We start from the raw sequence: 26,042 nt of genomic DNA on the forward strand, positions 1-26,042 counted from the left end.
CCAGACGTTGATGAAAATAGAGTATGGAAAGAAAAGCATATTTAGATTTTATTCAGTCGTCCATCCATCAACCATCCTTTTGTTAATTCCTCTGCTGGTCTGTCCATCCACCTGTCCATCCTTTTTTTGTCCATTTATCTGTTTGTCCATCGTCACACCTTCATCCATTTGTCCATCCATCAACATCGAGCTGAAAAAGCATGGCTTTAACACTACAAATACATAAAAATCCTGATAACTGCAACTCCTACAGCTGATTAAAAATCATATTTAGAGCTTATTATGAAATATAGATGTGGTTACTCAGGTGGCTGTTTGCTCAGAGTCGAGGGACTTTGTTAGGGCGCTCGCCACGCTCGAACCGCCTCTGGAACAAAAAAAACTAAACAAAACAAACAAACAAAACAGTTATGAGAGGTTTTATATATTCATTGCATTTATTTCCATCAAATTAAGGAGCTGTGTTTTAACAGCCAATAGATGAAGAGCCGCAAGCTGAAACCCAATTGTTTCTAGGCTACATCCAGTGGGCGTGCGCGGTACCTAGATATTTTTGTGATAGATTTTAAAGGGACACACAGCAGTATCTCGACAAAAAAAAAAAAAAAGTTCAATTTTGTCCATATTGAAGAATGCAATGAAAACGACTTTATCTGGCAATTTTGCGCCTGTTCCTCACTCCGTACAGAGCTTTCCCTCTGTGTGGGCGCATTGATCTGGGTGATATGGATCTAGGTGCGCTTGGGTCCATCGTAGGCGGGAGCAGCAGCAGTGGTCAAGTCTGCTCCGCTGTGGAGGGGGGCTCCCACTTCAGAGGCAGCGCTCTGAGCTTGTGGTGCGCACTCACAAGCCAAAAATACATGACTGCATCTCGGCGGTGTGGAGCTGTTTGCTGCTGCTGCTGCCGCCGCATACGAGGGGACGTCGAGCCGACCGCTGATTCGCTGACAAACACCAGGTAAGTTGCCTGTGTGGCGCGCGGGGCAGGTTAAGGGGATGATGGAGCGCGCGGGGAGCAGAACATCACGACCAGCCGGGTCTCCAGCAGAGAGAGGAGCTGCTTCGAGAAACTTCATCGTGTTACTGTTAATTGTGTGAGTGAGTTCAAAGCCACATTTTGAGCGGGTCCAGTTCAAACATAGGCCCGCTTTGGCCATTTAATTGTTAACGAGGTAACATTGATGACAATGTAACGGTGCTTCACTTATCTTTCGGTAATTGACATAATAACAGTTTATCTATGGCTGAACATTACAAAAATGTCAGAACTGCGTATATGCTGTTTAATTATCCGACTAGTTCACTTTTAAAAACACATTTCATCCACCGTGTAATGGCACATTTCTGTACCCCGTTCTGCTTCAGCTAGTTATAGCTGTGGCGCAGGTTTTTTTTTTATTTTTATCTTTCTCTTTACTGCATAGAGATATTGATCCAATGCATGCGAGCAGCAACTTTTATTAGCCGAATGACGGCATTACGGGCCGAAGGGGGTAATTTACAACGCAGTGAAGTCCTCATACAGGAGGAGGAGAGGAGAGGGGCTGGATATGTGTGCCATTCACGACGCCACTGCTTCCCGTATGATCTAATGCGTAAGCGTGGAGCCTACGCAGTATGCGCATTACTGCTGGGCAGGACAATCCACTAACAAGCCTCAGCCTCAGACCAAAACTTGGCATAAAAGAAAGTTTGTTCTCGGTCATCTGGATTTTTTTGACCGGACTAAGCTGCATTCCTTGCTTCGTTCTCTGAATCTGGTGGCATTACGTCAGGGAGAAGGACAGAGCTGCTCACAAGGAGGATGTTTGATGCCTAATTTGCCAATTTAGATCAGGATCTCAAGTAGTTAGAGGGCGGCTATTTATTCCAAAATGAGGCACAAGTCAACCAACACGCAAAGCAAAACAGTTATTTCTCGGTGAGAGAGAAATAGGTCTACTAAGAGACTAACATGAAGAAATGGAAACAGGTTAGAGATGCACTGATCAGAGATTTTTTGCTGCCCTGCCGATACCGATTTTTGTTGGTTGGTTCTTCTTTTGCTTTAGGAAATCTAAATAATAGTAAAAATAATTAAGCATCTGGCTAATATGTTGTTATTAAACAGCGTTGACAATAACATAAAGATGAAAAATGAAATTACTTTACCAAACAGTAATCCAAAGTTACTCCAGAGTTGACTCTTTCTGCAAAATCTATAAATGAAGTAAAATCCTGCAGCGTATAGAGGCGAGTCATCAATTAATACAATTAAAGAACTACCAAATATCTCTTTTACTATTTTACCAGTAAGATTACAGCGTTTCTTTTTGCATGCAATATGCAACATATTACAATATATTTTGTATGTTTTAATTTCAATCATTTGAAAATAAATACTCGTCGGTGTCTGAGTTAATATTCGAGATGGAAAAGCGTTCAGATTTGCTCTCATGTGTCAGATTGTCATTTGTTTACCTGAGAAGCAGAGGTGAGAGATCACTCTGTGTGTGAGTTAGAGAGAGAGAGCAGTCAGTGTTGCACAGCTCCGCAGTTAAACTGGGATTTACAAATACTTTAAAACAAAGAAAAAAGGATTCAAGAGTTAACATTTTAAACCGACTTCAGCATCTTATGTAATTGTTTCGAACGATTAGTTCAATGCTAACTTGGTAGCAAGATAAATAGCAATGCTAACCCTGACCGGCAGGGATAGCATTGCTAACTTCAGTCTCTGTGTGTTTCCTTTAGAGCACGATAAAACAAAACATCATAGAAATTTAAAGGAGATGGGAAAAAAGTGTTTAGTCCCACAGCATCATAGATCTTTCGCCATTGTTTACAATTTGAATGAAGTGCTTTTCCAGATATCCATCTCATTACAAGCCAGATGCTCTCAAAATGTCAGTCGAGTTCATAAAAAATATTTACATATACATGTGTGATGGCAGGAAAGAAAGGTCTTTTATCTGCTATGCCTTTTACACATCAGTTATCATGTAGAAAGTGCTTTATAGTTGTTATGTAGTCTTTGTGACCTACAGATGTTATCTGCAAATAGGGCTTAGAATACAAGATTCATAAGTTTATTTTAAGACTTTTTACATCTATAATTGTGAATGGTAAAAATAAAGGTAGGGTTTATGTAGGTAGAAAGTTAATAATAACTTCCTACCTCCTGCCCCTCTGCCCTGTACAGGTGTCTACATCGCACTGGTAAATCCCAGGGGAGATGTCTCATCGAAGTGGGCAAGAGGACCCGGAGCGGTACCTGTTTGTCGACCGGGCCGTGGTGTACAACCCGGCCACGCAGGCCGACTGGACGGCCAAGAAGCTGGTGTGGGTCCCCTCGGAGCGCCACGGCTTTGAGGCGGCCAGTATTCGGGAGGAGCGGGGAGAGGAGGTGCTGGTGGAGCTGGCGGAGAACGGTAAGAAGGTGGTGATCAACAAGGACGACATCCAGAAGATGAACCCGCCCAAGTTCAGCAAGGTGGAGGACATGGCCGAGCTCACCTGCCTGAATGAGGCGTCAGTGCTGCACAACCTGAAGGATCGCTACTACTCTGGACTGATATATGTGAGTGTTCAGGCCTGAAGCCTTCTGCAAATTGTGATTTTCAGAAAGCTCTCTGTAGACTGTTATCTATATTAATAGGTAACAATCCAGTTATTGTTGTGTAGAATTTTATCATTTTTGACCATCTGTGTTTTGGATTCTTGTTAATTTGGAAAATGGTGTTTGAAAAAGTAGTTTTTAGTTTCTTCTGGTCACCTTCCTCCTATAAATACGTCACAACGGGTGGAAGATCCTGGCCAAGCAGAAAAACTGCTTGCCAACAATGACTACCAGTGGTTTTACTTTCAAATTGTCACCATAACGCGCTAAATCTTAAATGTAGGTGGAATATATAAAATATGTTTGGCTACTAATTGTGTACCAAGGCAACTAGATAACAAGATCCAGTGATATCACATTTCACATCTTTGCAAAAAGATTTAGTCAGATAAAAAAAAAAATGGCGAGGGGGAGGGAAGTAAGCCAGTTATGCTAGCTTGACTTTGACAAACTTAATATGTAGATGTGCTGTGGAATTTGGTGTTTCAGTTCAGTAGAAAACAAAATGATGTGCTTTTTTATGCATCATTTAGTTTTCCAAAAGAGCTAATCTGCCACTAACAGACTGAATGCTCTGCTCTTTGTGTGGGAAATATTTGCATGTTTTTTGGGTTTGAGTCCTGATACGCTTGAACAGAATAGTAGCATGAAAAAAAGAAGAATATGAGTGACTTTGAGTTGTTTTTACATAGTTTTTCTGTTATTTTCCATTTGCTGTGGCGCACTTTACTGAGTTAAAAATACCTACATCTCCAGGTTTCATTTTGTAACAGAGTTGTCGGTAAAAGAACCGTCCTTTTGCCCTCCAGCGGACATAAACAATAACATGCAACGTATCTGTATATACTGCTACTTTCCTTTAGCTGTGTGTAACCTTCGCTACAGAGTGACCTCTTCTATAACCACTGAGTCTGTTTGTCTTTTACTGACTTCTGCTGGCTTGTTTAGTTTAGAGCACAAACAAAAAATCGTATGACTTGGTCACAAAATGAAAAAGAAAACTGGATTGTTCCTTCTCCTTATTATCATCCAAATATTTCCAGTTAACAAAAATAGGGCAATTTTCTGACAGCAGACGGGATTTTTAAAATTGTTGTACATGAATCTGGAAAATCACAAATCTTTTTTCAAATGTAATTCTGGATGCATGGCCTTGGAAAAGTATTCATAACCTTTAAACTTGTCACCACAAATCACATTTATACTCAACCTCCTTTTCTCTAACCTAAATAAAAACAATGTTTTTTATGTGTTCAGCATAATTTCTATCATTCTAAGATGGGTCTGAATCTGAGCGAAACAGGATTGAAATGTTCATGGTTAAAGTTTCTTCTGTTTTTAACATGGGTTTGTCCCCATGATCTAATTCCAGTGGAGCTGCAGCTCCTCTGTGATGCCGACCCATTTAGTGGCTCGTTTTCCATGAATAGAATGTGGGCTATCACCTCCGAGACTCCGACTCGGCCAATGCAAGGCAGACTTATCAGTTGTCCTTCTGCGAGACAAAACATCACTGCTGATTCCCTACAGAAGCCAGCAGCTATTTGGATGCTTCTATGCCAAATTGCAAGAAAAAAAAACATATACAAAAAAAAGTCAGGAATTTCCAGTAGTTTGTGAATTATCCCATCTGGTTTAGATTTGATCTCATTCCAGCAGCTCACTGTGCTCCTCTTCAACTCCCCTGTAAACCACAGTGTCTTGGTTTCTGTGTTTTCCTGGTTTAAATTGGTTTTGGAGCTTGCTAATTGTCCCCTTGCCTGAGAAAAATTGAAAACATGTGTTTGGCTGCGTTGGTTTTCTAACAGGAAGAGCATTTCCCCCCCTTTCGGCTCAGTCATAGAAAACAATCTCCCTACTTTCTTAACCTTCTCCACAGCCTTTAGCCCCTTCTAACACCTCTGTAGACATAATATCACGCCCCCCGCAGGCTGTGCTGTTTCTCAGGGTTATTGGAGAGACTTATTTTTCTGAGTCTCACTACTACATAGATGGTTTACTTTGCTGAGATTTATTTTCTTTTCTACTTATCACTTAAGAAAAAGCCCAGCTGTGATCTGAAGTGACAGCCTGTCTGCTGCGTTTGGTCACACTTTTCTGAGACATGAACAAATATTAAATCCTGATTGATCTCCTGTTAGACTCACCATATGGACTATGTTTGATACTCTCACCGCATTATTGGTATTGGCATGTTTGCAAAAAAAAAAAATATATATATATCTGAACAAAAATGTGAGCCCAAAATGTGAAATATTTTTGGTTATTGTGTCAAACCAAAAATATTTCTTCCTTACTGCTGTTAAAATACTGTGACACTAATTATTACAGTGATAATCATGTTATCTATAGAGTTTCTGTATTTTTTTAAGTAATAGACTGAGGTAATAATAGATAACAGACACTCTCTTAGTTGTTTTCTAGGAGCCTTTTGCTTTTCTGTTGTTATAGTTTGATGACTGTAATTTCAAAACAGTATTAAGTTTCTATACATTTGCTATGGGTGATTCTGCTTCAGCTCCCAAACCATCACTATCTTTATTTTTCATGACCGGAAATATTTCCAAATAGGAATGAAACTCTCACAGGTTGATTAACTTTGAGTAAAAACGTCATAGCTTTTATGCTATTATCAAAACAGAAATAACAAAATAATGAATATAGAAATGACCTAATTGCTTTTATTTGAAAACAAAAAGCAACAATTACTTTCACTGCTGCTAAAGATCATAAGTTATCACAGTAAGACTATCTATATGTTATTTTTTATTTTAATCCATGGACTTAAGCAAAAACTATAGAAAAATGGAATAAATACTGTTTTACTTTGAATTGCTTATTAACCTGGGAGTGAAACAAGCTGATAATTAGTCAGGCTATCTGCTCATGTAGCTAGCCTGCATTCTGCTGCTTGACAAAATGAAAGTTCACCTTGATGAGAGTAATAGGTGATGCTCCTTTAATTATTAAATCTAATACAGAAACTGCTAAATGGAGAAATGGTTGTAGCAACTTGTATTCAGCCAGATGAGTGGTAGCAAGATGTGATTCAGGGCGTGTTAAGCTCCATGCTACCATAGAAAACTATTGCGATTTTCGCAGCATCGCATTCTAAGGTTGCTCGACTGTAACAAGGATATCATGGAAAGTTTTAGCACTTTTGAATCCCTAACTTTTTAAAACCGTGCTGTTGTTAGCTTGGTAAAAACAAACCTCTTGTTCTACCTTTTTACTCACACAGAAGGTCTGTACCCTCAACTATTGAGAAACGAATGGTTCCTGGAGGCATGGACTCTGTCAAAGTTTAAAAATTTACCCAATTGCTAATGTTTGTCCGTGACGTATGTAATGGGCCAGTTCAATGCGATGTAGTTTACTGGAAATTGGTTGTTCTGTAAAAAACATCCTCCACTGCAAAGAGAGAAGAGCCAAGCTGAATGTGGCGACTATTAATGTTAATCCAGGACTTGGATTGGCCAAAACGGACTGAACGACTTCTTTCACTTCCTCCGCTGCCATTGCTAAAACTACAATTCTAAAACAGCACAGAAAATCAACGTCATCGTTCATAACTTCTCCTTCTGTTTGCTGATTGGTCCGGTTGAAATTCTACCAGAGAGAATCCAAGTGAATGGGAGAAATCCCAGACGAGCTGTGAAATGAGATTAGAATTGAGCAGAATTGCTTAGAGGGCTGATAGGCAGGTTATGTTACTGGTAACCAGGCCATATCTGCTTCTAAAAATTCACATCTATCTTTCTTGTAAAAGAGGGGCAATTATAGTAGCTATCACAGAGTTTCAGCCGCTTCATTCGAGTCCATTCAACAATTTTTCTTGTTTTACATGAAAATGACTTTAAACTTTTGGAACATTATGACAGAATATTTTCAAATCATATGTATATCTTAATAGCCACCTATGGCAACCACGCACACCTTTTTTTTGTTTTGCTCCGACCTGCTAGCTTTATCATTTCTCGGCCCTCTGCTGCATGCTAACATGCCCCTGTGCCTTTTTTGTAGATGTGAAGTCAGTCGGCTTGTTGGTCCAGGTTCTGCATTGTTACAGCTTTCTAACTATGAGGTATTGAGTCACAGGTCTCTGGAGGGCTACATGCTGGCTAGCTGCACTTGAGCCGTGCTACAAGAAGGCCTTTGTGTAGTTAGATAAGCCTCAGCTGTCAGAAAGGCTCAGCATTTCTCCATGGCAATAAGGCTGTCTGTCTATCTGCTTCCTGACGCCCACTGCAGCCCGAATGTGGCTCAGTCTCTCGCCTATCACCATCAGCTCTATTGCCAGGCCCACGCCTTCTGCTTATCCAGGGTTTCTGACTCACTGATCTGACAAAAACATTATTAACGCACACGGCTTTGTTTCTCTGTGTGTACCTCCACCTTTGCTTGCTGTGGCTTTTTTATTGATTTCTCAGTGTGTGGCAAACAAACGTCCCTCACTGGACAGATGGGAGGACAGAAACCTTTTATCACCAAGCATGAAACTTTTTATGGAATGAATTAAACGTCCAGCTTCTAAATGTAAACGAGGGACGTGAAGGCGGATTAATAGTTTATTTTCAGAGTATCAAGATAAAACTGCAGTTTTTTTTTTTTTTACTTTTTATTTTCAATAACTGTTTTACATCAACATACACACACAGTAGAGATACTGAGAATACAAACACAAGTAATGAAGGTACCTAATAGTGATAATTAGGGCTGTTGTAAACGAATATTTTAGTAATTGAGTAATCTATCGATTATTCTTACGATTAATCGAGTAATCGGATAAAAAAAATTATAAAATGAAATATTGGTAAATCTGGCATAATACCGGTGTTACTATCAGATATCAATATCAGTCCAATTTTTCATATTTGAGCATCCCTAACAGTTGCTTTTTTGTAGTTTAGAAAACTAACCTGTAACAATAATAGCTCACTTTCTAAGTTAACCAGAAGAAAAGTTATAGAAAAATCTGAAATTATATTGAATTTAATAACAAAGAGGCAGGCTCACAAATATGCTTATAAAAAATGTCTACAATCCAGCTTTTAGTTTATGTATTCATCTTCAGTGAGTTTAATAGATTAATTAAACTCACCTTGCCACCTAACCTGTCACGCTTTGGGTTTGAAAATACGGGAAATGCCGCCTGGAGTGGGAGGAGAGGGCGAATGAACGAACATGGGGTGGAGGGGAGGAAATAGACCAGCGGACTGACGAACCGTTAGACCGGGGGACGAACACGGGGGAAGCAATACGGGATATTTACGACACCTTCACTGGTCACACTCAGAAACTCATCTACCAGCCATGTACGATGCGCTCCGCCACCCGTTTCTTCAGACCGGGATATGAAATTTATTGTGCGGTTCGTCGGTAAAGCTACATTTACACGGTAAGCATCAGCTACTCAGCCGCCCGCCCTGTTCAGGCTATCCGCTCACCTCAGCGCTCTTCCCGCCGTTCGCTTTCAACCAGCAGCCCCGGAGGAGAAATGCTGCCGTACTCCAGGCATTCCCCAGTCATTTTAAGGATGCTTATTGGTTCCCCAAAAACGATAAAAAGTCGGGCATTATCATCAATCCATAAAATCTCCACGGGCCAATCTTGAAGATTGGACTTTATGCCGCTGAGACTTAGCTTTTGTCAACAACTCAGAGGCGGAAGTGAGAGCTCCGCGCAACGCAAATGAAGTCCCGGCCGGAACACGGTGCGCTAACTAATAAAACATAAATTAACGAAGCTTCGAGGCAGGTAAATTTTCCTCGAGGAATTTTAGTAATCGAGGTACTCGAATCATTCGAGGAATCGTTTCAGCCCTAGTGATAATACAAACTAAATTTGAAAAGTATATGAACAAGACAAAAAAAGATAAATAGAGGCTGTAGCGGAGTAAAGCTTCTTCTCAAACAAGACGGAGGCTCGTATTTCCTTTACTGAACCCTTTTGTTCAGTATTTATTGAAGAGGAAAAAAACGGCGTCAGCTGATAACGGACAACAGCAACAACAACTGCTCGTAACCAAGCAATAAAATCAACAAAGCAAGATAGTGACTAAACAGTAACAGATCCTTAAGCATTCTTCAAAATAAAAGACTTCCTCTATTCAAATAAATCATGTCTTACACTGAAATATATTTCACTTCGCCTTTGTAATTGTATACAATCATATTCAATATAATAATAATAATCATCATGTAAATTATGCTTAACATATAATTGTAATCAGTCACTTATCATGCAAATATACTGAACAACATAAGTGTAAAAAAGTCACAACATCCTCCCACCCGATGAACAACTGTTCATCTGTGTAGGATTTACCTTTCATTTAAGATACTTCTAAAGGGTACAATAACTGAATAGGCCTGCGTAACAAGCCACCAGTCGAAGTACGAACATTGCATGAACGTATGAGACCATCCCTGCCTGGGAAGACCTCTACAATTCTACCCATTTTCCATGTCTGTCTGGGTGTATTGTCCTCCCCCAAAAGAACTACATCTCCTACTTTAAGTAGTGTTGGAGTAGGACTGTTCACCCTGTGGGCTGATTTTAAGTCCATCAAATAATCTCTGCGCCAGCGTTTGCAAAAGCCTATCAAAAGTTTCTGTTGGTATTTCCACCTTCTACCTAGCTGTTCGCGATTTGCAGTGAGAACCTGATTTAGGTGAGGTGATGGAATAATCTTTGGTGGCAAGGAAGTTAAGCGTTTACCAACTAAGAAATGAGATGGGGTAAGTGGCTGGGGTTCTAATGCATCACTAGTTACATAGGACAGAGGCCTGGAGTTCAACACTGCCTCAACTTCAGTAAGAACAGTTGTGAGCTCCTCAAAGCTCAAAGATGCTTTCCCCAGTACCTTTCTTAAGCATGTTTTTACAGATCTCACAAGCCTTTCCCAGAATCCCCCCCACCAAGCTGCTCGCTCAGCGATAAACTTCCACGTGATTCCCTTGTCAGTGAAAAACTCTGTGAGTGTCGATCCTAAGATGTTTTGCCATAACTCCTTTAAATCCTTGTCAGCCCTTTTGAATGTTCTAGCATTGTCAGAGTAAATGACCCTACAAAGACCTCGTCTTGCAATGAATCTCTTTAAGGCCAATAAGAAATTCTCTGTAGTCTGATCTGAGACCAACTCTAAGTGTACTGCTCTTGTCACTGCACATGTAAACAGTGCTATGTATGATTTTACAGACCCGTCCTTAGTTTTAACATATAAGGGTCCAGCAAAATCTACACCAGTAACTTCAAAGGGAGGTGATTCTGTTACTCTGTCTCGAGGTAAGGGAGCAGTAATCTGTTGTGCTGCCTTAACCTTTAGTTTTTTGCAGATGTAACATTTTGAAACAATGTTTCTTACAAGCTGTCTGCCTCTCAAAATCCAATATTGTTCTCTAACTTGAGTTAATGTGTCTCTTACACCAGAATGCATCACTCTTTCGTGACATGACTGAACTAATAGTTCAGAATACTTGTGATTTGTCGGTAGTATCCAAGGGTGTTGTTCTCTGAAACTAAGATCTGAATTCTGCAGCCTTCCCCCAACACTTATTAGACCATTTTCATCTAAGAATGGTTTCAAATCTTTGATTTTAGAATCTACCTTCACATTTTTGTTTGACCTTAACTGCAATATTTCAGAACTGAAACAACTCTCTTGTGTTGACTTAATCCAGTACATTTCAGCTGCACCAAGTTCTTCTGTACTTATCTCTCCCTGAACCTTCAGATAAGATCTTGTGTTATTAACAAACCGCTTTACCCATGCAGTGATTCTTAACATGGTCTTAAGCTTGCTGTACCTTTCTAAGTTTAACAGAGGTTCAGTTTGCTCAGTGGAAGTGAACTGCACAACAGTCTCATACCCAGACCTCAGCTCTGCATTCACTTCATCCACTACATAGTCACTACAAATGTTCAGTTCCTTCTCATCCGTAGACAGTGAAGTGGGTCCCTTCCACCACAGCTGGCTCTTAATAAGGCTCCGAGCATGGTAACCCCGCGTAAGAAGGTCGGCAGGGTTCATTTTGCCAGCACAGTGGAACCAGAGTTCTGGATTTGTGAGCCCTTGTATTTCTGCCACTCTGTTGCTCACAAATGGTTTCCATCGACGTGATGAGCTGCGGATCCAGTGAAGCGTGATCATAGAGTCCGTCCACATGTTGAGCTGGTTTTTCTCCATGTTCAATGGCTTAAGGAGGCTGTGTCCTAATCTTGCTCCAATAAGTGCACCCATGAGCTCCAAGCGAGGTAATGTCATTTTCTTTAATGGTGCTACTCGTGACTTGGAGGCCACAAAACTGTTAATAGTCTCTTCTTGGTTGTTTTGTCCTTGAAGATATGCCACGGCACCGTAAGCCTTTTCACTTGCATCACAGTAGACATGCAACTTTACAGTGTGTGACTCTTTGTTAATCTCAGTGTGGTACCACCTGGGAATAGACACCAGGTGTAACAGTGGTAACTCCAGACACCATTGCTCCCACTTCTCTTCTAAGTCAGTAGGTAATGGTTCATCCCAACTCAGTCCCTTTTCCCACATCTCTTGGAACAGGCACTTTACTCGGACTGTAAAAGGAGTAAGAAATCCAATAGGGTCGAATATACGGGCTGATGTTCTTAGTACACTTCTTTTTGTATTTTCTCTGTCTTTCAAAATGTCCATTAACCCCTTTTGATCAAACACAAAATCATCGTGTTCCGGTCTCCAAACCAGTCCAAGTACTTTAAGCACATTTCCACTGGACTCTGTATCACCAGTGAGCTCTACTCCATTTTCTTTCCACATGGCTTTCAGATCAGGTGAGTTGGTAACCCATTTGCAGAGGTTCATGCTTGCCTGAGAGAGAATGTGCTTTGCTGCAGTTGTCATGTGAAGAGCATCCTGCACAGTAGGTGAGCTTGAAATAAAGTCATCTACATACATAGAGTCTCTGAGAGCCTGTACTGCCCTTGGCTGTTTTCTTTCAAATTGTTTGAGATGTTTTCTGATAGTGGCAGCAAGCAAGAATGGGCTGGGAGTTACTCCAAAAACAACTCTTTTCATCCTTAAGACACGCACCTCATTTTTCCAGTCCTTAGCTAAAGGTCTGTGCATCCACAAGAACCTGACAGCATCTCTGTCCTTTTCTGCTAGTGAGATTTGAAGAAAAGCCTTAGTTATATCAGCAGTAAATGCTATCTTGTGCAATCTGAACTTTATGAGCACATCTAGCAGGTTTGGGTTCAGGTTAGGTCCAGTGTACAGACAGTCGTTGAGGGATGGACTGTTTGCCTCATGTGAGGATGCATCAAATACCACTCTAAGTTTGGTTGTGGCCTTTTCTTCTCTTATTACAGCATGATGGGGCATATAATATTTCACAGTCTGTTGATTCATTTCTGGTTTTCCATCTGCAACCTCCTCACAGATACCATTTTGAAGATAGTCTTCTATTACATCGTTGTATCTGGCAAATAAATTTACATCAGTCTTCAGCTTTCTCGTTAGATTCTCAAAGCGTTTCTTCGCTACCCTGAAGTTGTCTGGAAGCTGGTCTTTGTCACATTGCCAGGGTAACTCAACTTGGTACCTTCCGTCTTCAAATGTTGTTGTTTGTTCAAAACGTTGCATAATTTCTGAGTCCTCTGGGCTTTCTGACTGTTTATTTACAATACCCAGGGACTCCACCTCCCAGAATGCATGCAACTGATTAGACAGCTGGGTGTCTTCGTTCAAACTAATGTGCATACACGTGGTGTCTGTAACACTGGAGGTAGTCACTGGTCCCTGTAAAGCCCATCCAAAGAGGGTTTCAACTGCCACTAATGAATCTGTAACCCTTTGGACCTTTCCAGTAACAGCCTGCCAGTAGTAATCTGCTCCAATTAACATCTGCAACTCTTGTTCATTAGCACCCTCTAGTGGAAAGTCTCCAAGCTGCAGTCCTCCTTTCTTAATCTCTGCTTGAATGGGCTCAGTTGGTACCTTTATTACAGCAGTGCACACCTCGGGGGTCTCTATAGCATCTATTTCGATTTTCCGTTCAGTGTTCCACACATTTTCAAGTTGAACTCTCACTATGTTGCGTTTTTCCACTACAGGACTGGTGGAACCAAAAACATGGAGGTTTAGTGTCTCTTGCCTCACAACTTGCAGTCCTAGGGCTCGGACAATGTCTCTGTGAACAAAACTACGCTGGCTACCTCCATCTAACAGACAGCGAGATATTTTTCTCTCCTTTGGTCCTACAGCCCATGCCTTAACCGTTTGGAGCAATACTGTGTTCTGAGTATTTGTCTTCACTTTGACTGAGCTGGTCAACGAAGACAACACAGCTTCTGCATTTCCACTATTACTTGTACTGTCGACTTCTGGTTTAGCTTCAGATTGTTCACAAACTGACAAGTGGTGTTTTCGATTGCACTGTCTGCACAAAATCTTCACTCTGCAGTATTTCGCAATATGTTTCGGGCCCAGGCAGACAAAACACCGTCCAAGTCTTTTCAGTTTCTCCCTGCGTGCACTTATTGTAAAACCAGGACAGTTCTCTGGTTTATGGTCATTACCGTCACAAAACACACAGGTTTGTGGCACGACGCTGGCTGTGTGCAAAGCAGTCGCTGATGGAATGCTCCACTTTCTAGGTTGATCACAGGCATAGGATGGCTTACCCACATGCTTGTGTTGTGGGCTCGGGCTCTTCAATGTGTGGCCTGGTCTGGTCAGCAGAAGCGCCCGTTCTCTGCTTTGCACTTCATTTTGCAGAAACTGAATCAATTCTGGGACTTTCCATTCGTTAGTTGAGTTTTGTTGCCGTGTATAAGCAAGTGCTATGTCTTCTGGAATAAGCTGTAGCAACACTGGACATAGGAGACAGCCGTAAGTATCACTTTGCACTCCAAGAGACTCCAAGCTGCGTATCTGGATCTCACATTCATCATAAAGGTGCCTCAAAGCTGCAACATCAGATGATCTTCTCACAGGTGTCAAGTTCAGCAATTTAGACATATGAGCACTTATCACAATATCCTTCCTTCCAAAACGATTCTGGAGCAACTCTATTGCAGCATCATAGTTGACATCTGTCATTGTCAGTCCTGCAATAGTCCGAGCAGCTGCTCCACTTAGGTAAGATCTCAGGTAAGTGAACTTGTCTGTCTTACTTAGTCCATCATTTCTGTGAATGGCTGATTCATACTGTGACCAGAATTCCTGCCATTGGCTTATTTCTCCATCATACTTGATTATCGTTAGTTTGGGCAGTTTAACCGTCTGTTTGGATTGTGATGAAAATGAGCCGTTGTTCACGTCACTCACATGCGCTCTTAGGGTGTCTGTAGCGGTCTCCTGCAATCCAATAACGTTGGTGGTGCGAACCTTCCAAATGAGAATCCGGTCCGTGTAATCCTGTGAGTTCGTTATCTCAGTGTCCAAGTCTTCAATTGACGTTTCATCTTCTATGCTCTTGTCCAAATCCAATAAAATTTCCTCCTTAGAAGATAAAACTGCCAGGAACTCACGCAGTCTATCCATATCGGGACTCTCTTTGCCCACCTCATCTTCTAGTCGAGTTAACAGCTTCGTCGTCGCTGTTCGGATAGTCGACCGTTTCCTCTTTAACCGCTCCAGTCCTTCCGTCATGTTGGCTGCTAAACTGAGCCTTAGCTTCACTTCGTTCAGAAAAATCAAAAAAATTCTTATTCCCGGGTTTCGGCACCAAAATGTAGCGGAGTAAAGCTTCTTCTCAAACAAGACGGAGGCTCGTATTTCCTTTACTGAACCCTTTTGTTCAGTATTTATTGAAGAGGAAAAAAACGGCGTCAGCTGATAACGGACAACAGCAACAACAACTGCTCGTAACCAAGCAATAAAATCAACAAAGCAAGATAGTGACTAAACAGTAACAGATCCTTAAGCATTCTTCAAAATAAAAGACTTCCTCTATTCAAATAAATCATGTCTTACACTGAAATATATTTCACTTCGCCTTTGTAATTGTATACAATCATATTCAATATAATAATAATAATCATCATGTAAATTATGCTTAACATATAATTGTAATCAGTCACTTATCATGCAAATATACTGAACAACATAAGTGTAAAAAAGTCACAACAGAGGCATCAAGGTTACAGTATGAATTTAGTTATAGGTCTCCATCTTGTTTCAAAGGTCCCCATCTTAAGTTGTAGTCTTGATGTTGTTTTTTTCCATTATATAGACTTTTTTAATCCTATCTCGCCACTGTGTAAAACTGCAGTTTTATGTCATGTTATATTGACTTGCAAAAATGTGCAAACCTCTTAAACGTTTCCACAGCTTGTCATGTTGCAACCGCTTGCTCCTTCAGTGTGTTTTATTGAGATTAAGGAGTAGGTAATGGTGAAATTATGGCTGCCTTTCTTTCCTTCTACATGTGAAACCAATCTTATCTACCTCCGCAAAGGTCTGAAAATCAGCCACTGTCCACTTTTGCTCTGCCGTGAGAGAGCGCTGACTGATAGAGGTTAACAATAGTCACCTCAATGTTTCCAACTTGGCAACTTTGTTGCTATATTTAGCAACTTTTCCGACAAAAAAACCCCCAAAAACGGTATCAGACAAAATCGGATTTGGTGGATCAGGATTTGTAAAAATTAGTGATCGGCCTGAAAACTGTAATCAATTCACACCCAGGTAAAACGGTCGAGAATAAATGATCTACCATCGATTGGTCTATCACATAAAAATCAAACATGTTAAAAATCAATACAATACTTTAAAGATGTTTTTCTTTTTCTAAATGGAAACATTTAAGGAGTATGAACACTTCTGCATGGCTGTCACTCCCACATCTAAACTGGAACATCTTGCTGTGAAGTACATTTGAGAAACTTAATGAAACCGTCCCGTTTCCTCTAAAATCATCTGACATCCTGCGTCTCAGTTGTTGTGGTTGTGTTTTGAGCTGTGAGTGTCTGAACACTTTGTTAGCTTTGTTATGAAACCGCTGAAGCGCAGCTTCAAGGGAACGGTCAAAGTCTTGTGTGCTCCCAGCAGACCATGGGCTCCTGTGCTCTTTGTGGGGAGTGTCCCTTTAACGCTGGCATGCCGACCGTGTGATCACAGGCGGCAGATGGGCTCGCCTGTTGTGTCTGCTGTTGCTTGTGTGTTGCTCAGCTGTTACCATGTCACAGCATCCCCTTCGCTGGATCTGGTTTCACTGTGGAAATTTCACCTTCTCTTTCCTGGACCGAGCTGGGAGTGTTGAGTTCGCCGGTCGGTTGCAACTCGGCGTAAAAGCTGCAGCCGTTCCAGCTGTTCCAGTTCTCTGTGAGGCGCTGCTGAGCTGAGAACGCAGAACAGAGTCTTTATTTATAGCAGCTACAGTTTTCAGATAGGGGGGGAATTAAATTTTCATTAAAAAGGAGAGTGCTGAGCTAGAATTTCAGCCTGGTCTCCGTCTCTCCACTGCTTAGCAATTTACAGAATAGCTGAGAACGTCACACAGTGTTCGTTACATCTCCACCTTTCGTCCGAATCCGACCTCTGGGAGTTCTGTCAGCTTTATCGCTGACAGACTCCTTTCTGTCTGCCTACCTCTCTCCTTTTCTCATCTACCTTTTTTCTGCATCAGCACTTTAGCATCGGTTGCTCAGTGCTGACTGAAGGCCCAGACGGAGCTGATACACAACGGCTGCATCATGCTGCCTGCTTCTTGAAAGTGGATTTAATTATTAAGGAAATGTTTCATCATATGATGCTCTGATCTAAAGAGATTAATGTGGGTCATACCTTTTAAAATGTTATGAAGTCGTTTTACTACTGTAATGTACAGCTTCACAAAGCTCAGCTTAGTTGGATTTAGTCCAAGGAAACATGTATTTTAGTGCCAGGTTACAAAAATAAAAGGTTATGATGCCTTGCAACAATGTACGCATATTTGAAACTAGATGTTTACATACGCTATTTAAAAAACAGAACCTTTTTATTCTCACTGTGACAATTTGACCCAAAATCAGACAAAATTTTTCCTTTTTTATTTCCGTTAGAATTAGGCTTGTCAAGATTAAAACATTTTCTGGACTAGAGGTTATTGCGATAAACAATAATATTCTTCTTTTCAGACCATAATGATGATGCAAGAACACATTGTGAAAGATCAATAAATTTCAAATTCTAATGAACATTTAACCCTGGAACTGGAAGACATTTTAAATATATAAAATAAATAAAACAACAAATAAAATGAATTATGAAGTCTGTGTAAACAAAATCGTCTTGCAAACAAAAAAAGGCCAGTAGAGGCCAAAGCACCAGACTAAAGACTTTTGACGTCGAGTTTTTGGTATAAAGAGAGAAAAGAGAAAAATGATAAATCATGCAAATGTAAATTATTGAGTTTGTTTTAATTTATTATGCGATTAATTGATTTATTGATTTATTTCTTCCTGTGACTGGCATGGTCACAATTACTAAAATCAAACAGCAAGAAATTTAAGTGTAATGCATAAAAGAAATATACATAATTTAAGGAAAAAGTCTGACTGAAAACTATTTAAATAAAAAATACACAACAAAGAACAAAGATGAATTGCTACATTAAAACATGAAAATAAAAATATACATTTATACCTCATTAGTAGATTAACTATTAAATAAATCTCTTCTTTTTACTACTTCGTTAGCCTTTAAGGAGACACTAGTTTATTTGTCAAACTGCCTTTTCACTCTGTAATCATTTCATTTCATTAATTTATTTCTAAATTTTCAATTATGGCAGGATTGGTTCTCCATACTTTTCTGGTTTTTGTTTAATAAACGTGTGAAAACCAGCGTATCATTTTCCTTCCACTTCACAAATATGCTTTACTTTATGTTGATCAATGACATCATATTCTGACAACATGAAAAAGTTAAAACTTTTTTTCGTCTTCAGTCTTTCAAAAAATATTTTTTTTGGGTAATTTTAGGGTTTTGGTGGTAGTTACAAAAATTCACCATTTAAATAAAAAAGTCAGTTTTCATCCGCTTATACACTGTTGATTTTCTTCATCGCTGTTCCTTTTTTAAACTTTCTGATATTTTGTTGAGTTTTGCATTCTGTGTGCTCACCCATGTTCTAGGCACACAAAGGAAGGACAACCAGAACCAGAACCAGGTCGTCTGTAGGGATAACTCAAAGTGTCCGCCATGGCCTGTCACTCAGCGCTGGCCGCCTTTCTTACTGCCTGCTTGTTTTATCCCAACGCCCAGTGAAGAAAGATTCTTACCACACGCGCCCTCCAGGGAGACATTGTTGGGTTAATTGCGTTTCCAAAAGCAACACCACAAGTCAGAAACAAGGCTAAACATTTTCAGAGCATTCTGGACGAAGCATCATGAAACCCGAGTTAATGTGAAACATCTCATCGCAGCGCTGTGGGAGTTTTTCTTTCTACTGTCAAAAGGAAGAGTTCTTATTCTTACGTTTAATCACAGTTTTCTCAGATCCGTGTTTCGGTCTGCTCTCCGTCTGTCAGTGTGTTGTAATGACGTAAGCTCCTAAAAGTGTGCGATGATAAGCCTTGTTGGACTGATGGAGTGCAGGTTAGATGACTTATAAAGATAGGAATGTGCAGCTCCTTGTAAATCGGAAAAGCTGATGATTTATTAATTCTCTTCTTTTTGTGTCTCCTCTTAAAAGTGCTTTACTTCCTCTTTATGCATGTTTCTTGTTAATTTTCTTTTTTTTATGATTGCAGACTTACTCTGGTCTTTTCTGTGTGGTCATCAACCCCTACAAGAACCTGCCCATCTACTCAGAGAACATCATAGAGATGTACAGAGGAAAGAAGAGACATGAAATGCCTCCACACATTTATGCCATCTCTGAATCAGCGTACCGCTGCATGCTCCAAGGTAAAATTAACCCCTCATGCATCATCATATGCTATGTTATAAGTGTAACAAGTGTCATCTTTAAGTGTTTAAAGCTTTTAATTTGCTCAATGAGAAATGGAGATCAGAGAATAGTTTTTACATTGCATTAATGTATTAGTAAGGTTTCCTCCATAAAACTAGCTAAGCCTGGTGGTATGGCCACTAGGGCGGTCATCTGGCGACTTTCTGCATTGTCAAATTAAAACAGTGTTTAAAGTTGGCAGGAAATTGGAAACTATCTCTGGGTAATTATGTTCTCTTGGAAGACATTGTCAACTATTGTTGACAATGTCTTCCAATAGGACCTAAACATCAACTCTAAAGTCTTTAAAGCCCCTAAAATAAATGAAACAAACAAAGCCTAGATTGATAGGGGCGCAAGTAAAACCTGGTGGCCCACCAGGGTTATAATACACTAATTTTCAGTAAAAACGAGAGGTTAAGAAGGTCAAACCAGTAAATTAATGCCCTTTTTGTTTATTATAAGCTTCATTTGCATTTTATCTTTCCTGGTCTGAACTTTAGGTAGCTTGCAGCAAACATGAGGTTCAGTTTCACGGCACAAATGACAGTAAAGTAGGGCTGTGTAATATCGATATTGTGATATATATCGATATTTTCTTTCCTAGAAAAAAATTGATATTCATCCGCAAGTATCGTAACATCCAACTGTCACCTTGCTCACTCACTGCTTGCTTCACCAGGAGAGTGATTAGGTCATTAGGCTTGGAGTGATTCCTTCAGATGTTAAGTGTCAAGGTTAAAAAGGTATGAAACTATTCAGAGCAGGGTACTTGGTGCACTTTATTTACTTTACAAATGCATGTAAGCTACAGTTTGTACTGTTTCAATTAAAAGAAACATGTTTTCTCACCACGTCTTTGATTCATTTTGTCCAGCTGTCGACTTTAAGTCTGTGTCCATGTCCAACCAGAGCCAGGTATTGTGTAGTTGGTGTTTTTAATTAGTTTTCAGTTAAATTAATTCAGTCCAACTCTATAACGGTCACAAAATGTCACCAAAATCACTCTGTCCCTCTAAAATCTTTCAGAAAATCGCAAAAGTGTATTGAATTGTATAGTTTGCGGAATACCGCAATATATATTGTATCATGAGCAGAATATCGTGTATCGTATCATATCGTGAGATTATTGTATCACTACAGCCCTACAGTAAAGTGGGTGAAAGTGTCGGGGTCATAGAGGATGTCAGGCAGAATGGAGGGTTGTGACTGAAACGAATGCTTGTGTTATGCAGATTGACACAGTGTATGCAGAGTCTTACACCATAAGACCAGTGCAGATGGTGATTTATTCATGCTCAGCTATGTGCAAAATCTCTTCCCAATTCTCTGCCTCAGTCCTCTCTGACAGTTCCTGTTCCCATTTCCCTCGTAAATTTAACTCAGTATGGTTAGGGAAAATCCCACACAGCGCACTGTAAAGTAAATCAGCTTTACTGTTTGTTAAAACATGATTTTCTCAATAATTGCAGTATCACAATGCATTCATAAGAATACATTTGTACTTATTTGGGGAAAAAAATGGAAAAACTGCTTTGCAACCTGCTATCTTCATAATAATAGACTTGTTTGACCGTTGTAATTAACTTGTTGCATTTATAGTGTGGATTTGTGTTTATTCCACTTTTACACAAATTAGTCATGGCTAAAGCTGCAGCTGCCTCACACTTTTACAGCTGTTCATGAAGCACATGGATTCCTTACCTGACAAAACAGTGAAGACACACTTCTAAGTTTTGGGAAATCAAGACATACCATAAAAATTCTTGAAATAAATGAAATGCAACCTCATTTGAGCAGAAACACATGAAAAATTACACTCATTGTTTTCATATGGGAAAATTAGCTTCAATTACTTACAGAGTGCATAAAGAACTCGAACACACTCCTCAATTTAATGACTCAGTTCTGCTTAGCAACAGAGACTAGAGAAGCAGATATTTATGTTAAATTTCAGATTTCAGGTTTTTCTATTGCCAGCCATCATTTGAATGCATTGATGTTGTTTTCCCAGGTGTTTTCACAAATTGATATTTTAAGATGAGAAAAAAAGAAAAGGTGATGTGCAATAACTAGTCAGTAGCACAATGTGCTACTGACTAGTTATGTTCCTAGTCAGGAGCACATTGTGGATTTCACACCATTGATTTCAGCTCTATTCAGAACAGGAGAGCATCATAAGCCACACACTTACATTAAAGACGTGACAGGATGTCATTGTTCATAAAATCCTTTTTTTATCCTACATTACACAAGCATGTAATGTATTTTTCAAAGCTTGCACTTCACTGCAGATTTTTGTGGATACCAAATTCATAAAAAATCTGGCATTGACATGTAATGCTGTAATTGCCATCATGAAAGTATGATTTTCTAAGAGTCAATAATTACTCATTTTAGGAGCATTGGAGACGTCATGTGTGACTGTATGAGAGAGCAGTCACTATAAAACATGGTTTTACTAACTTAAAGTTGCCATTTTAAACTACCGTCATGCTACTGATAGGAATGAATTGTGTGTTTAGCATTTCAAATTATCATCCATCTTCGTATGGAGATTGTAGACTGCTACTTTAACTCATAAATGTCCAAAAGACAGAAAAGCATTTACAAATCTAACATACTCCATGACATACATAGGCTGAACGCTAAAAGGATGATACAGCGCAACTTTCCTGTAATTCGTTTAGCCTTCCTGGACTCTGCTGAAATCTTTGCACCTTTACAAATTTGCCAAAATGTCTCCAGGATTTGCATGAATTAATGTCCTGTGCTGACGGCTTCCTCTACGAAATGGAAACGTAACAAAATGATTTGAACCCATCGAAGCGTAGCTCTCTGTTGTAGCAACCTTAGTTAATCCTCTTGACTCGGTACACGCATCCACACCGAAGAGTGTGTATGTCGTGTTGCCTGGTATTGCATTGGTATGGTGTGTTCACTGACCGATCATCAAAGAGGAACTGTAAAGTCGTAAACGGTTCATTTCAGCAACCGGGGGAATTTCTTGTTGTGTCTCCCACAGCTCTGAGGCAAATATCTGGTTGTTTGTCAGCCACATTGCTGTGAAGGAATCTGGAAATAATTCCACCATAAGAGCCGAACAGATGCAGGACAGTGAGCCACGTTTGTTCTGAGAATTTGGGACGTGTCTGCGGTGCCACCATTCATTCCCCCTGACCTCTAATTCCCGGCTCATTCTTTCGGAGCGCTCGCAACGGGCAAAGCCGCCTGTGGAATGAGGTCACCGCCGTTCCTGCTTCCCATACTGTGCTGCGCTAAATTCTGCAAGCTGAGTCATTGTCAAAGTTGACATAGCTGTCTGAACTGCCCATCAGCCTCAGCTGGACCCCTGATGGAGGGGATGCCGTGGTTACCATGGATACATCAGAGCGTATCTGTGGGTTAGGCCAGAATAACGGTGCGTTTCTGTGAGGAACTGGACTTTAAATGGTTGCAACAAGGTGCTTTGGATGTGAATATAAACTCCTGTAATGCTTTGACTACAAAATGTTTGAGATATTCTACTGCTCTATATTTGCTTTCTCTCTTTTTAACTGTTTTTTTTTTTTTTAATCTACGTTTTAAATTTCAGTCATTTTTCTGTTTTTTTCCACCTTTCTCTGAGCCAGAATGTTCTGGCTTGGAAGAAATAAGGAGGAAAAGAAAACTCCCTTCATCCTGCCAGACATTTTAGTTGCCTTTCACTAAACATGAAAAATACAAACCACAGCTCTGCTGGAAGCTCTGCTGCAGCTCAGTCTTCTTTGTCCCACTTTTCTCTGGTCTTTAATTAGGAAACACAAGGAAACAAGTGTGAGGAATGTCCACCTTCTTATCAATGCTCAGTGTCAGGTTATAGCCAGGGTTACCATGGTTAGCCTTTTCTTTTTGACTGCTTAACCCAGTTTGAGATTTCCCCTTTATTTCACCTTCCAGCTTGTCAGGTAAAATAAATGATTTGGATTTGTTTTTCACTTATAACTGTTTTTACTTTTTGCTGTACTTGCAGCCTGTTGTTTGCTGCTGCAATTTGAGGCCATTACAGAACTGCTGTAGTCATTATTTTATGGGAAAAGAATCAAGAGTAAGTTAGCAACACAGATTGGCAGAACATGCCTGGCAATTGGTCATGCTAAAAATTTTGGCCATCATTGTGCCGCCATCAGTTTATGATTATCATATAAATATACTGTTCATATTTGTTTTTCGACTGTGCAAACATGCATAGCTTGGTACTTTTATCGTTAAAAAGCAATGTGTTATCTGTAAAAAGATTAAGCAAATTTGATGTTAATCTTTAGTTTGAACACACGCACACATGGTGTGGAGCAATTTAAATACAAATCAAAAACTATACATTAGCCATTTGTGGTTTTAGAACAAGAAAGGGGATTTGTGCAACTACCTCACAATAAGATGGTGTTGCATTTTTAATTCTCTGTGCTGAGTGGACAAAAATTGTTCTACTAAGTTCAGTGCTTGTAAATTAAACTCTGATTCTTAAATATTAATAAAGGGGTGATATGTAGTTTTTTCCCAAAGTCTTGATTTATGTTTCACAGCTAGTCCACTACTTGTAATAGCTTTTCAAAAGTGGATAGATAAGACAGCAAAGAGGTAGAAAATGGTCAAGAAATGCAATAGAGGATTGACACAGCAAAACTTAAGACATTCACAGATGTCAATGGATTTGCTGTGGAAAATCCAGACTGATAAGTTACAGATTGAAATAATATGAGGCCAAAAGCAAAAAACAAAACAAAACTGTGATTTGGGGAGTTGGGAAAGAACAGGAGGATGCAGAAAGTGAAAGAGTTTAGGGGGAAGAGAAAAGAGGGTACAGGGGAAAGGCAGAGGGGGCGGCCGGTATTGTGCCTTACAATGGGGCCTTTGTGCGGTCCAAAGGGGGCTGGGATCACGGTGCTGTGTGCACGGGTGCAGACCGGGAGGCCTGGAGCTCCAGAGCTCTTCCCTGGGAAATGGGGCCTTTTGTTGGGGCAGCATGAGCTGCAGAGCAGGGCTGGTCAAGGACACACTCAGGGTCTGAGTGACGAGGCAGGTGTCTGTTTGGGACTCTTCCCCTGCCCCATTGGTAAATCTTCCGCAGGAATGAAGAAGTGTCCAAACAATACGTTTTCACTGATGTACTTCCAAGTTTGCATCTCTTAAAGAATCATGGAAGAAAAAGGTAAAATAAAACACATGGGCTGTTGGATTTTATTGTTTCTTTGAAAAGAAAAGAGATGAGTGAGGAAAAAAATAAAATGGACAAAGCCATTCTTTAAAGGAGGTTGTAAGAAGTTTACAGTTTGCCTCAAGCCATGTAGGGGACACAGGACAAGGTTTTTCAAATGGTTTGGTTTGTTTGACAGATTGCAATGTGAACGCGAACCGCACTAGCTGAAAATGTAGGAAATGTTACAATTTTGGTCCCCAGTTGAAGTGAGTCTGCAGGACTATCAGGTGTGAATACACCCTTAGTTTCCTTAGGCAAGGTTTTGAATCATATAGAAAAGCTTTTTTCTTTATCTCTACATTAGCTTATCTAACCCAGTTTCACATGGAGAAGTCATAAAATACAGTTGTCTAACCTTTTATCACTCTATCATATTAATTCGTGACACAGTGAACTCCCTGCAGCTCTTCCCTGATGCCCCTGTGTTTCTCTAATTCCTGCTAGGCATCGGAGATTATCATCCTGATACTGGACTTGCCACAAAAACACCCATGCACCCACCCTTACTCAGGAAAATGGCCTTGTCCTCTTGGACACAATGGCCATCACAGAGAGCCAAGGTGGACCAAGCAACCCACCGGACGGCTGCCATCTGCAATCGATTATATTGCCAAATAGTTTTTACCTTATCTCCCACAGCAGCTTTTTCTCCCCTTTCATTGGCCTAAAGGTAACACCCAGCAGCATGAGGCTATTTTTTGCTCCCCCTGTTGACATGCTGCTTTGCATCATAAATAAAGCTGTGCACATAGAAAGGTCTGTCTTTAAGTTACTGTTCAAGTCATCCGCTGTCTCTGTTGTATTCAGGAGAAAAACATTGGTTAGAGAAGGAGTTTTAATACAGCAATGAAATATACTGTCTTGTTTTTATTATTGTGCTAGGGACAATTAATCCTTTCTGACCGAAACAAGCAAGGGAAGCATATGGATGTAATGAGGAATGTCAACATGAGACATTTAGAGACGATGTATTTGATGTGGTAGGACTTACTGTAAAGGTTTAGTGACTTTTAGGAAACCTTAGTGTGCCTTTACATCTTTCATATGGTTTAAGACAAAGTAGCATCCAGGTACTGATAATGCGGTCAGAGAAATTGCCACAAAAACCTAACAGGGGTTTCTCAGACTGTACAGTCCTCTGCCAGGATGCTAAATATTAAAAATGTATGGAATACAATTCATTAAAGACTGAAAATGTATCTTTTGTTGACCTGAGTAATGGACAAACATTTATGTGCAAAGTGACTGACGATGTTTTAAATGGAATGGCTAGGTTGCTGTGGTTGTGCAG

General features: G+C 40.1%; 1 protein-coding gene across 3 annotated transcripts in view; it reads left to right on the forward strand.

The window, feature by feature from the left end:
• Positions 1–246: 246 nt before the first annotated feature.
• LOC106931388 (myosin-10) overlaps positions 247–26,042 on the forward strand; it is a 73,388-nt gene continuing 47,592 nt past the window's right edge. For 2 of the 3 annotated variants that reach the window (XM_088008137.1, XM_088008138.1), the window contains exons 1-3: positions 247–958; positions 3,182–3,559; positions 19,313–19,469. In XM_088008137.1, coding sequence (XP_087864263.1) covers positions 3,215–3,559; positions 19,313–19,469 — 502 coding nt within the window. In that variant the 5' untranslated portion in view covers positions 247–958; positions 3,182–3,214. The remainder of the gene's footprint in view (positions 959–3,181; positions 3,560–19,312; positions 19,470–26,042) is intronic. The other variant, XM_088008139.1, reaches the window with a different exon arrangement.

Source organism: Poecilia mexicana, unplaced genomic scaffold, assembly GCF_051168715.1.
Source record: "Poecilia mexicana isolate PSO_F unplaced genomic scaffold, ASM5116871v1 scaffold_8, whole genome shotgun sequence".
Classification (NCBI taxonomy): Eukaryota; Metazoa; Chordata; class Actinopteri; order Cyprinodontiformes; family Poeciliidae; genus Poecilia; species Poecilia mexicana.